Source organism: Penicillium cosmopolitanum, assembly GCF_028827165.1.
Source record: "Penicillium cosmopolitanum strain IBT 29677 chromosome Unknown utg000004l:1.0-4361866.0:1.0-4365735.0, whole genome shotgun sequence".
Classification (NCBI taxonomy): domain Eukaryota; kingdom Fungi; phylum Ascomycota; class Eurotiomycetes; order Eurotiales; family Aspergillaceae; genus Penicillium; species Penicillium cosmopolitanum.
In genome coordinates this window covers 1,785,954-1,798,938 of record NW_026622674.1, presented here as the reverse complement: position 1 = coordinate 1,798,938, position 12,985 = coordinate 1,785,954, and the positions used below count along the sequence as shown (strand labels likewise).

At 52.3% G+C, this 12,985-nt stretch overlaps 5 protein-coding genes across 5 annotated transcripts; 4 read left to right on the top strand and 1 right to left on the bottom strand.

The window, feature by feature from the left end:
* Positions 1 to 395: 395 nt before the first annotated feature.
* N7509_002099 (uncharacterized protein) lies at positions 396 to 2,423 on the top strand (the record flags this gene model as incomplete). Its single annotated transcript, XM_056626736.1, has 6 exons — positions 396 to 486; positions 595 to 1,093; positions 1,158 to 1,164; positions 1,211 to 1,561; positions 1,624 to 1,837; positions 1,900 to 2,423. The coding sequence occupies 6 exons, from the start codon at positions 396 to 398 to the stop codon at positions 2,421 to 2,423; spliced, it is 1,686 nt and encodes a 561-aa protein (XP_056492531.1).
* Positions 2,424 to 3,462: 1,039 nt separating this feature from the next.
* On the bottom strand, positions 3,463 to 4,857 carry ppmA (type 2C protein phosphatase PTC7; the record flags this gene model as incomplete). The annotated part of the gene is made up of 1 exon (XM_056626735.1): positions 3,463 to 4,857. The coding sequence occupies one exon, from the start codon at positions 4,855 to 4,857 to the stop codon at positions 3,463 to 3,465; it is 1,395 nt and encodes a 464-aa protein (XP_056492530.1).
* A 532-nt stretch (positions 4,858 to 5,389) lies between these two features.
* Positions 5,390 to 7,161, top strand: N7509_002097 (putative pre-mRNA splicing factor; the record flags this gene model as incomplete). The annotated part of the gene is made up of 3 exons (XM_056626734.1): positions 5,390 to 5,431; positions 5,578 to 5,611; positions 5,672 to 7,161. 3 exons carry the CDS (start codon positions 5,390 to 5,392, stop codon positions 7,159 to 7,161), a joined length of 1,566 nt encoding a protein of 521 aa, XP_056492529.1.
* Positions 7,162 to 7,549: 388 nt separating this feature from the next.
* On the top strand, positions 7,550 to 8,403 carry N7509_002096 (J-type chaperone JAC1; the record flags this gene model as incomplete). The annotated part of the gene is made up of 2 exons (XM_056626733.1): positions 7,550 to 8,245; positions 8,281 to 8,403. The coding sequence occupies 2 exons, from the start codon at positions 7,550 to 7,552 to the stop codon at positions 8,401 to 8,403; spliced, it is 819 nt and encodes a 272-aa protein (XP_056492528.1).
* A 1,153-nt stretch (positions 8,404 to 9,556) lies between these two features.
* Positions 9,557 to 11,555, top strand: N7509_002095 (uncharacterized protein; the record flags this gene model as incomplete). The annotated part of the gene is made up of 2 exons (XM_056626732.1): positions 9,557 to 11,159; positions 11,221 to 11,555. The coding sequence occupies 2 exons, from the start codon at positions 9,557 to 9,559 to the stop codon at positions 11,553 to 11,555; spliced, it is 1,938 nt and encodes a 645-aa protein (XP_056492527.1).
* Between the last annotated feature and the right edge of the window lie 1,430 nt (positions 11,556 to 12,985).

The window sequence follows — 12,985 nt, the reverse complement described above, 5'->3', positions numbered from 1 at the left end:
TGTGGAACCTATTCCGGTCATAAGCTCGCGCTGTGTCCCCTCCCCTCGTTCTGCGCCGTGCATACCACACATCTTTCACGAAATATCTCGCACGGAGATTAATCAGACCACTCTCTTCCATTACGATAAACAATCATTGCAGCAAAGACCAGCTGGGGGCTTCAGATTGGATCGTGGTTGCAGCGGGCGGGAGTTGTGGCGTCATTGGGGGGTTTCCCCCCGTTCGCAGACCCAACGCGTCTCTTCCCGCGATTCGACACCTGCGCGACTCTTCTTCCCTCTCCACATCTCCCACCTCCTACACAACCTCTGCTACTCCAACCACCCACACCACCCAATTCCAGAGCTATTTCCCCCCCCTCGATATCTGATTACCTGATTTTGCGCCCCCCATCATGGCTGAAGACGCCCCCGTCGCTGCTCCCCCGGAAACTGCGGAGAAGACCGAGCAACCTCCTACCGAGCAGTCTGGCGACAAGGCGGCCGGTAAGCAAAACATCCCCTGCACACTTCCATTCCTCCATTAGAGCTTCTACGCCTATTTGCGCACCCCGATCAGACTATTCTCCCCTCTGTGCGACGCATCCCATTTAGCTGACCCAGATCTGTTGTTTTCGCCAGAAAGCGCCAACGTGACCGACGAAAAGAAGGGCTCCGAAGCCGACGCGGAACAGAACGCTGCTTCTGGCGACGCTACAGATGCCAAGGGCGACAACGGCGAAGATGCTGCCGCTGCCGCAAGCGCAGAGCCTGCCGCGGAGGCCAACGGAACCGCTGCCTCTTCCAAGAAGACCTCAAAGGATCGACGACGATCCAGCGGCGTTGGCGAAAAGAAGCTGAATCGCAAGAAGTCTATGACCCGTGTGACTCAGCTGCACGCGAAGCCTGGCGATTACTACCTCGCGCGTCTGCGCAGCTTTGCGCCGTGGCCGGCTATTATCTGTGACGAGGAGATTCTTCCTTCCACTCTTCTTGACACCCGTCCAGTGACGGCTGCGCAGGATGATGGTTCATACCGCGCTGACTACGCTGATGATGGAAAGCGTGCTCACGAGCGCACCTTCCCGGTTATGTTCCTCGGCACAAACGAGTTGTAAGTACCACAACAAACGGAATTGAATGGGAACGCGCAGCTAATCTTGATGATTTTGTTATAGCGCCTGGGTTGTCAACACCAACCTGACCCCCCCTTGACCCTGCCGAGTGCAAGAACATCAATGAGAAGAACAAGCCAAAGGGGCTGATTAACGCATATGGGGTCGCCGCGGAAGGCCATGGTCTCGACCACTACAAGAAGGTGCTTGCGGAGCACCAGAATGCTCTAGACAAGGAGGAGGAGGAGGCAGCCCGGAAGGAAGCTGAGAAGGAAGCAAAGGCCCAGGCCAAGGCCGACAAGGCTGCTGAGAAGGCCGCCGAGAAGGCTGCTGAGAAAAAGAGCAAGAGCAAGCGCAAGAGCAAGGCCGCTGAAACTGACGTGGAGATGGAGGATGTGGAGGAACCCAAGAAGGCTAAGACTCCTGCGAGGAAGCGCAAGAATGATGCTGATGCCGAGACCGAGAAGGTATGTTTGGTCGGAATCCTATGCCCATGGAGATGGACTTGCTAACAGATTTACGTGTGTAGCCTGCGAAGACCCCCAAGACCGCTACCAAGATCAAGTTGACAACTCCCAAGGCCGCAGCCGAGGAGAGTGGAAAGAAGGCTCCTGCTAGCAAGGCAAAGAAGTCCGCTAAGAAGGGCAAGGCCGCCGCCAGCGAGGACGAAGAGAAGGCTTCTTCAAAGGAGCCCGAGAAGCAACCTGATCCGGAGGAGCTGAAGAAGAAGAAGGAGAAGGAGAGTACGTGCCTCAATTGATATCTCCTGTCCAGTAATTTGTAACAGAACTGACAAGTTATTTAGTACTTTTCCTGCGACACAAGCTCCAGAAGGGCTTCATTTCTCGGGATCAGCCCCCAAAGGAAGACGAGATGGCCACTATGGGTACCTATTTCGAGAAGCTCGAGAAACACGCCGATCTGGAAGTGTCAATCATCCGTTCGACCAAGATCAACAAGGTGCTGAAGATGATCGTGAAACTGAACTCAATCCCCCGTGACGAAGAATTCAAATTCCGCGAACGTGCCATCAACATTCTCTCCAACTGGAAGAACATATTGGACTCTGATGCCCCGCTTGACGGTGGCAAGCCCACACCCAACGGAACCTCAAAGGATGACGATGCGGCCGACACCCCCAAATTGGAGACCGAGGAAGAGAAGGAGCCCGACACTAAGACCATTAATGACGATACCCCGATGCCAGACGCCGAGGAGGAGAACGATAAGTCCGCGCCGAAGGAGACCGAGACCGCTAATGCCAACGAGCCTGCCCCGGCCGAAGAAAAGCCCACTGAGGAAAAGACTGAAGTTGAGGCCAGTGCATAAACGTGAAATTATGCGCGTGCACCCACCCAACTACCACTGTGTCTAGCCTATCTTTGTTCTTTTTTCTTCTCTTCCATGTTCCTTAACCGCTGCGTTCGTGTTCTATTCTGAATAGGGTTGGAGTGTGTATCTTTTACCTTTTTGCGTCTTATGTTTTCAATCTGAACTGTGTTTCTTGTGACAATCAGCAGCCCTGGAGCCTTCCCCCGTTTTCTTTTTCAACTGTGTAGTAGCAGCACTGTGTCGGATAAAAGCTGCTGGAGCCGCAATACCCAGCAAAATTGTTTCTGTCAATGCCAATCAAAATGAAAATTTTGAACTACGTCTCTTTCGCTGCTTTCGCTTCTCTACGAGTTTTCTTTGTATATGTGGTGCATGGGTGACTGGCTAGTCACTCGTCTCTTTTATGCTTTGCGCAGTTCAAGTTGATCAGGGCAACCTTGAAGAGATAGTAAATGAAATTTCTTCACTGACATTTCTGTTGCTAGAGTAAAGTTGACTTTGTGGAGGAGCCTCCTACACTACAGTCGGATCAGAGACAAGCGATAGATTCAAGTTAGTAGTAGACTTATCCGAAGGGTCAATAGCCAGGACATCACTCTAAATTACTACTAGTAGTAGACACTGCATGCAAAAATATTGGATATTCACCACCACCCAAGCCATTTCTATCTGTTATTTGCCAGCCATATCTATCAAAAAGCCAAACCTTGAAACCGACAGTTTGTATATAAAGGTATCAATCACATCACGCCGGACAAAAAAGGGGGCCCGGGGAAGAAACATAACACAGGCCATATGATTAGTTACCAATGCATGCCCAACCAACCGTGACCTAAATACCATGATGAAATATAAATCAAACCAAACCAAATCAAGCACAAGCCAAGCCAAGCCAAGCGCCACATGAATGCACGGAAGCAATGAGATGAGAAAAAGAAAACAAAAGAGAGCGAGGAAACTCGAAAAAGTGTGTAGTTGTACAAGGCCCATCCAAGCACATCTAAGCACACCAAATAGGTCATAAGTTAGTTTAGCTTCATTGGCCATCTCCAACAACAGCTTCATCCACCGCAACAAGAATCAATGTAGTAATATCATCGACCTTCCCACCGCGGTAATAATCACCAGGATAATACCGCTGAGCCTCCTTCGCAAAAGGCCCATCCCTTCGAAAATCAACACTAGCAATCTTCGCCTCACCAGAAATAGACGCAGCAAGCAAAGACTGAAGCGTAAGTGTCGACTCAATCCGATCCAAATCCTTACTCTCCTTCGAATTAGCCTGCGACGGCGACGGAGGAAAAGCAGAAGCCAATCCACCAGGAACAGTAAGAGAACGCAAAGAATCCGAAATTCCAACGCCCTGCCCCGGCTCCGCAGTCCAAGCACCAGTCATTACCATCCGACTCGTAACAAGCTTGAGAATATCCTGATTATTCAAATTATCAAACACCCCATCCGTAGCAAGCATGAGAACATCACCATGCTGCATCTGGACATTCGTGACAGATGCATCACGTGGGAAATCTTCCAAAAATGCTCCGCCGAAGATATTCGCTTGCGCGCGCATGCGTGGTGGGATTATGCTTAGTTGGTACGGTGTATTGAAGCCATGTGTCTGTGGTGTCGTGTATGTGTGCACCGCAGCCCGACGAAGAAGTACCGAACCCGAGTCGCCGAGATTAGCTAACTCGACTCGTCCATCTGGTAATGCGATGCCGACGGACGCAGTGCTACCGCCTGCTTTCACGGATGGATCGGCGACGATCGCGTCATAGCCTGCTTGGAGTAATTGTTTTGGTCGGAGTTGGTCGGATGGTTGGGTCCAGGATAGGGCTGATTGCGCCATGTAGGCGCAAAGTCCGTGGGAGAAATCTGCCGGGTCGACGCGTGATTCTGTCCAGCCTCCTACGCCGTCTGCGACGGCGAATGCGACGGCTTCTGGATCGGGCTGATCTCGGGATGTTGGGGAGCGGTTCCCGTCGGGGCTGGATTTGGATTCGGACTCGGATGCGGATCCGACGCGGCTCACGAAGAAGGCATCTTCGCCGCTATCTGGGCGACTGCGCCGGCGGGCGACGGGGTTTTTATCCTTGGATACGCCTAGGACGTCCGAGGTCGCGGGGTCGAAATTATATGCATTTTTGAGAGGGTGGAAGCGCTTTCCTTTGCCGGATGAGGAGACGGCAACCCGATAGGAGATGCGGGATTGTTGGGACGAGTCGGTTCGGGGGGTTGAGTGGAAGGATTGGCGCGATGATATATAGAGGGAGACGCTCGAGGGGTATGATGCAGATGCGGATGCAGTCACGAAGGAGGGTCTAGTTCTGTTATATAGGGTGCCTGTACATAATGAAGCCTTGGGTGCGGCTCGAAGGGCTTGGAGGCTGCAGGTGGAACTGCAGGCTCGACGGGGGACTGGCGCGAGCATCGCAGGAAGAAGGGTCGAGCTTCCTGGGGTAGCTCAGAGGAGCATCGAATGAAGATGCTGAAGACGGAGGAGTATATGTACTGTAAAAGAGAGGGTAAAAGAGAGGAGCCCTAAAACAAGTAAAGAAAGAACAAAAAAGTGCCACCCCGACGATTAAAACGGATAAGCCCGCTTATCGCGATTGACCGCCTCGCGTCATAATGTGAAAGGCAGTTGAGTTGGGGGTTGGGAGTGTGTGAATTTGTGAATTTGTGAATTTGGATGTGAAGAGAGTGTTGTAACTATACTCTACCAGGATATCATAGTATAATAGTATATCTACTCTATTGAGGGTTGGTTGTGTTCATAGTATAGCTGCACCTGGTAAATTTTCTACTTTGATTGGTTTCTGCCGCCCGCAACTTCATCGCCGCGACATTCCCTCAACCCGCCCAATTTCCAGTTCGCCACCCCTCGTCTGCAAAGCACTTTAGGTCAGGCCTTGTTGCTGTTTCTGCCGCTGCCGTGAAGCGTCAGCTTCTGTTGCGTCAAGATGATGCACCCATCCCGACAGGCTTATGTCGAGGAAGCCCAGGTAAGCAAGCCACTGTCCATGCCACTGGAGCTCCAACCCAGTGCGCGTTCATGCACCAGATTGCTCGCCTGGGGATTGTGTTCGAGCAAGGCTATGTTAAAGCGCATTTTAAATGAACAGAAGACTAACTTTCGATCTACCTCCAGGACACTGACATGGGCATTAGCCTTGCTGATCTCCGTAAGTTGTCTCTTCTAGACTCCCATCTGCGATACCTACCTCTAACCTTGACAACTATAGCCACCGACCAAGACTATGAACTTCCTCCTTCTACCGCGGGGATCCCCGCCGAGCGGGCCTCAGCGATTCTATCCCAATTCGAGCGCAAACGCAGAGCAGCCGCAATGGCCGTACCGACAGACGACACCCGAGTGCGCAAACGACTACGAGAGCTCGGCGAGCCCATCACACTTTTCGGTGAAGGCCCCGGTGACCGACGAGACCGTCTGCGCGAGCTCTTGACCGATCTCTCAGAACGGCAAGCGGGCGAGGATATTGAGATGGAGGAGCCCGAGGATGAAGAAGCAGAGCAACAGGAAGAGTTCTACACAGAAGGCACAGACGAGCTATTACAAGCGCGAAAATCCATTGCGCATTATTCCTTGCCCAGGGCAAAGGCCCGTGTCGCCAGACTCAAAGAGGAGTCGACGATCCCTCTCCGCACGCATGTGAAGCACCGCAAAGCTATCAAGGAGAAACTTCAAGGATTCGATTTGTACGGTTCACAAATTGCCGGCGATCGTCCTGTGAGTATCTGTCGATTTGCACCTGATGGACAGACGATCGCGGCTGGTAACTGGGCTGGAGGAATAAAGTTGCTCTCCGTGCCGAATTTGGACGAGAAGGCAACACTGAAGGGGCATACAGATCGCGTGGGAGGACTTTCGTGGTTCCCCGGAGCGACATTACCCCAATCCAATGTCTCCCCTTCGTCGGTCAATTTAATATCCGGAGGTGGAGAAGGTAACATTAATCTATGGGCCTTGGACCAGGAGCAGCCTTTGGCTACACTCTCTGGCCATTCGGGGCGCGTTTGTCGGACGGAATTCCACCCCTCTGGACGGTATGCGGCATCTGCGTCCTACGACACCACTTGGCGATTGTGGGATGTTGAAACTACAACAGAACTGCAACTACAAGAAGGCCATTCGCGAGAGGTGTACTCGGTGTCATTCAACAATGACGGATCTCTCCTGGCCAGTGGTGGATTGGACAGCATTGGACGTATCTGGGATTTGCGAACTGGACGAACTGTGATGGTTCTCGAGGGACATATCCGTGAGATCTTCGCCATGGATTGGGGCGTCGATGGCTACCGGGTCCTTTCGGGTGCCGGTGATGGCTGGGTCAAGTGCTGGGATCTGCGCCAGGTGCGGAATACTGGTGGTATCGGTGCACACAAGAGTGTCGTGTCTGATCTACGCTGGTATAAGGGGGCAGAGGTGGCTTCTTACTTGCCAACTACGGACACCAATGGCCAGATGGATATCGATGGTGCCCCGCCTGCTGATGCTACCCTGGAACCCCCTCAACCAAAGAAGTCTGGGACTTTCTTTGTTTCCAGTGGATTTGACAAAAACGTGAATATCTTCAGCGCGGATGACTGGTCCCTGGTGAAAAGCCTGAGTGGTCACTCAGGTAACGTCCTGAGTACTGATGTTAGTGATGACGCCAAATGGATCGCCAGTTGTGGCCACGATCGGACTGTCAAGTTGTGGGGAATTGAGTGATTGGTCTTTTTGATCCTTGATCGACTTGCTGCAGCTGCATATGCAGCTGCATCTACAGCCACATTGACTCGAACCTGTTCGCTCCGTAATCCACCGGACGACATTTCGTCATTCCGGTCTGCCTTGGCCGCGATACCCACGAACCTTCCTTTCCGAGGCAGAACCAAAATGAAAATCCATCATTATATGAACAGATTAATAAATCAGATCAATAAATCACTCACCCGAAGTAAAAAAACAAAGTTTTGTAGTCTGCTTTACTACGGTATCACGTGCACTAAATGCGGGGATGACGTAAAAGTAGTTTTTCCTCCGCGGCGAACGCTTCTTCTCTGCGGAGTCAATTTAGACCTTCTTTGACTTCGACCCCTTTGCATAATATCCCACCATGGCATTCCGCGCGCAAAGCATACGACATCTAAGTCGACCAGTGGTCTCTAATTTAACCACACAATCCTCTCGGTCAGGAATTTCTCGAACAATCCAGCGAAATGCAAGCATGATGCTCAGTCAACACCGCGCACAACCCGCTCAAAGCCAAACAACTCTATCTCGACCCCAGCCATCAATCCTATCTTCGCCCTCGCCCTCGCTGAACTCCCGATTCGCATCCACAAAGTCAGGAATAGACACAGCAGCCGGTGAATCATCTCTAGTCGGCGCCCCAGACATAACAAACTACTACACGATCTTCCCGCTCTCAATTCCATCCGGCCCACCACCATCCTCACCATTCGAGATCTCAATCTCCGATCTCCGCCGTGAATTCCTCCAACTACAAGGCCTCATCCACCCAGACAAATACCCCTCCGGAGAAGCGAAACAACACGCAGAAGCCCTATCCGCCCGCATCAACGAGGCGTACCGCACACTCGCCGACCCGCTTCAGCGAGCGCAGTACCTCCTCCGCGAATGGCACGGCATCGACGTCACGGCCGAAGACGCATCGACTAAACACGCGCTTGATGCGCAGACTTTGATGGAGGTTATGGAAGTGCAGGAGACTATTGAGGAAGTGGGTGCGAGTCCGGAGGCGGAGGCGGAGATTGAGGCTTTGAAGGCGGAGAATGAGATGCGGATTATGGTTTGTGTGGGGGCTTTGGCGGGGGCGTTTGATAGGGGGGGGATATTGAGGGTGCTAGACAGGAGTGTATTCGTTTGAGATTTTGGTATAGTGTTGGTGAGGGTTTGAGGGAGTGGGAACCTGGTAGCACGGAGATTCGTCTTGTGCATAGTCACTGAGGTGGATGGATGAGTTTGGGGGTGGATTCACTTGTGAGAAGATGTGATGTGATGTATTGTATGTATGATTTGTGTAGCTTAGATACGTGTTGTTTAGACTTGATGATATTCCCCTCTTCATTCTGGTCGGATCTTGCTACGGTAATGATGTTGCTGGTCTTCTCGTAGGGCTGTCATGGCTCGGCAGTGGAGACGGGCATATGCCACTACATATTGTACTAGTACCTTTATACTACATTTATCTGAGAGCAATTTTATCATTCGTTGAAGATAATGATTAAATGAGCATGCTCAAGGATTTCGGTAATATTGCGCATGACCTTCGCCATCTACTCCTACCACCTCACTCACTTCTCCACCGTCCACCCACCGACTAAGGCATGGCCAACTCGACCAAAACAACATCACCCGCCACGCCTCCACAAGGCAAGGCTAACAAAGACTCAAACAAAAGAAGAACGGCCTAAAAAAGTGAAGCAATCCACAAATCCCCACGCTGCGGTCAACGAGGCCCACCCATTGGGTCTTCAGCAGGCTAGGGATTGGGCATGAACCCTCCCAGTCTCGCACCAGCGCAGCATCTCAGTCGATCGAATGGCCCCCGACCACGACGTTTCCACTCGGCGCTTTTCACTGCAGCAGCATGCAGGGCGATGGAAACAGATGCAATGAACCTTCCGCGTCGCGCGCTTCCCCAGGGCTTCATTTGTGAATAACAATAACAACGCTCGCCTGACCTCGCGAAGATGACAGAATCCCCGGCCTCTTTCATACAGTAACCCACCTCGGGGGATCTGAGTCGAGTCGGTCTGCACGAGGCGTTGGCGTCGATAGCTTGCCCTTTACCCACACCCATCAGCGATGCACACGTAGCAGACTACTCGCGCTATCTGGGTCGCTTGCTGTGCCCGAGGGCTAACTTGGTACCTTGTGTGACTTGGCCCGAGGGGCTCAGGAATATATTTAAGCAACAGGGGAAGTCAGTAGACAGCTCGGAACTTGAAGCACTGGCAAGAGGGGCATTTCACTTTCAGTGTGAAGAAAGAATATTCGGAGTTACTCGAAATCGAAACCACAAAGCCGAAGCAAGGATCGACTGAACTGCTCGACGTCAACGTGCAGGAAGCAAAAAGGCCTATACTTCATTCACCCCATGGACCCTCCCGACTATAGTAGGTGCGTGCTGAGAATCCCTCAACCCACCTCCATCTCCATACCAGAAACGAACAGCGCTGACCCGACCGACCGTCTTCCCAACTACAGCATCATTCACTCGCCTTCATTTACCTTCCTTGTCGGCCCGCGACACACCAAGCTAACGATCCAATCGGCGTTAGCTCAACATGTCTCGAAGCCACTGCATAATCTCATGAACAATGGGCATACACGCGAATCTAGACACCGAATAGCCGTCCTGGAGGAAGAGGATGTTGAGACCTTTGTCGCTTTCTCTGAATATGCTTATACGGGGGACTACAAGGTACCACAGGCCCCGGTTCCTCGGGAGCATCGCGTCAGTGTTGCCGAGAGCGTGCATAGTCCCGTCAACTCTTGGAGAGGGACGTATCGCTCCAGCTCAATGTCGTCGGCTGTTCCGCCGCCTGCTCCATCGCCGCCGCCTGAGTTTGTTGATAATGGCTTGTCCAAGGCTGAGACTGAAAACATAACTCAACCCCAGCCTGAACTGGAGCCTTCTTCTGTGATTGGAGAAGACCCTGCTGCAGAGGCTGCCGCGGAAGCTGCTACAGTGGCTGAAGCAGCAACCGGAGCAGAGGCTGAGATTGGGGTTGTGGAGGAAGACAAAGGCCCCGTGGAATCTGTGGATGAACCAGCGGAAAATAAAGATGATCAACCCGCTACGACACAGGAAGCTGAGGCTGATGCTGATGCTGGCTTATCTCCTCTCCCAGAGGCGGATGAACAGGCAGAGCCCGACCCTGCAAATGAGGCCGACGACTGGGCATCCTGGCCTACGGAAGACAAAACGCCAAAGGATAACAATGAAACCAAGGGCAAGAAAGGAAAGAAGAAAGACAAAAAGAAGAAGAAGAATCAACCCGCAGCGGAGGAAGATGTACCCGCAAACCTGACGCCGCCCACCACCCCTCCGACGAATCCAGTGGAGATGCATGAGTTGTCACTCGAAAATGCAACAGAGGAGCCCGCCGAGCCCGTCGATCCTGTCGAGTCCATCGAGCCCGAGTCTGTTGCCGAACAACCAGCCGAAATTACATCACCAGAGGAGGGGCCTGCAGAAACATCTCCTGCAGAAGCTCCTGCTGCAGAGCTGGAACATGCAGAGCTCGAGCCTCCTGCAGAACAAGATCTAGAACCGGTGCCCGAGACTGCAACACAGTCTGTAACACCCCCTCAGGAAGAGTGGGAAGCATCCAATGGCGATGAGCAACAAGCCAACGAGGTCTGGGCCGAGCCCGGAGACGGAGATCAAGATCAACCCGCTACCAATGAGCCAATTGATCCGCCAAAGCCAGTGATCGATATGTCCTTCGCCAAGCAGCCGGACGCATCACCTCGGACACCGGGGATGAGCCTGTGGGACGAATTCGCAACATTGCGATACAACGACGAGCACCAAGCCACACCTACCCTGAACGTGAACGTGAACGCGAGTGTAAACGACAGTCCAACCGACCTTCCATACCTAACCTTCCACGCAAAAGTCTACGTCTTCGCCACGCGCTACCTCATCCCCGCCCTGAGCCCAGCTCTGCCTGCGAAAACTGCACCGCGACCTAGTGCACCTCACTTTCGCAGACGCAGACGGAGACCTGATGGATCCGTACCAGGATCGCGCAGTTCTCGGCGGCTTGGCTGCGCGGCAGGCGCCGAGGGTACTGGACCTGATCCGGTATGCGTATACCAAGACGACTCGTCTCGAGCCGATATCACCTACCTCGGCGACGCAGCTTCGGGAGAACGAGCTGCGGCGATTGGTCGTGCATTATGCGGCTTGTAAGGTCAAGGAACTGGCGCGATATCATTCAGCCGGTGATAGTGAGGTTGCCACGCCTTCTTTGCGTCCGATTGATGGGCGGGTGGAGCGGGGTGATGAGGGTGCGCCGAAGAATTTGCGATCATTGCTTGATATGACGCCGGAGCTGGCCTCTGACCTTGTTTACCGCATGATGTGACTTGAGTGGTGAGGTATGATTGGATTGGGGGTGGGTAGTTGGTGGGTAGGAGGAGAGGGGATATAAGGGGAGAGGAGGGGTTTCTTGGAAGCCCTAGTTTTGCATAACTTGTTTCAAGCTGTTTGTTGTCTTTTTTTTTCTTTGCTTGTGGTGTGTTTTAGTTTTTTGCATTGCGACAGTGCCGAGAGACCCGCTTAGAACTGGGAATGATTATTTGTCAGATTGAGGCGCATATTTGGACTTTGATTTCGCGCGGTGTCTTGGCTGTGGGATTGAGTTTGTTTAGTTCAAGTTCTCCTGAAGATGAAATGCATCAATTGTGTACACTGTACGAGTACTCCGTATATACTACTAGTATAATCCGTAGTTGGATGGCAGTACGGGCATTGCTCCATATACTCCGCATACTCTGTAGTCAACAAGATTTTCCGGGGTTCAAGAGCCAAAAAGTGACTGCCTCAGCACTTCCTCGCTATAGATAGAACAATGCAATGCAAAGAGAAAAACAGCAGGTCAAGCGAGACGCAGATCGACAGGGAGATCCACCAACTGCGCAACCGCCAAGCTGGGCATCTTGGCAAGATGAGGTCCAACACCCAATTCGCATCCCTCAAAAATAAGCATGAAAGGGCCATGCGATCGGCAAGAATCCAGGCAGGTCTCTTGGCGGCATAGATGTACTTCAATAGTGCAGGAGGCTGTGAAAGATAAGAGTGGAGTTCAGGGGGGGGTTGGCAATTGCAATGGCAATGCTAAGCGCAGAAGGAGTACTCGTAAATGAGATCTATCGACTTGCCTTCTCCACTTAGTCTCCTTCGACTCTTCAACTATTGCCTCTGCCGCTTTGCCTCTACAACTTTCTCCCCCTTTTCCCTCCTCTTCACTGCCACAAAAGCTTGGCAGCGGTCCGTTCATCAATGATGCGTCGTCGATCATTGTTCTTGGCGTGGCGACCACGCACGTTGTCAGGATCAACGTTTCAGTCCAATTACCTTTGTTCTGCGGTTCGACACGGCGAAACGGTCTCGGCCAGAGACATGATTTATCCTGAAATTGTGAATTATCGGCCCGAGCAACGGGTTTGCATACATCATCTGGGTAACCTCCTCAATCTCTGACATCGACGACGACATTGACGCCGCCGCAGACCAGGATTCGATTCAACTCGTCTCCAATCGGATGTTTCGAGACATTTGCCTCTTTTCAAGGATCTCACAAATTCCGGTCTTCTAGGATTCACAGCCTCGTACAGAGCCACGGATTTACACAGGGTTCTCGAGCCTCTGACTTCATTCTGCACTACAGACCCTCCTACCTCTTGGCAGTGATCTGGCGGTGATGAACGCTTTCCCGGGACAGGCATCAATGTTTCTTGACTTTATCCCGGGCTCAGAAGGAGTACAGAGTATGCCATCGGGCGCTATTCACCC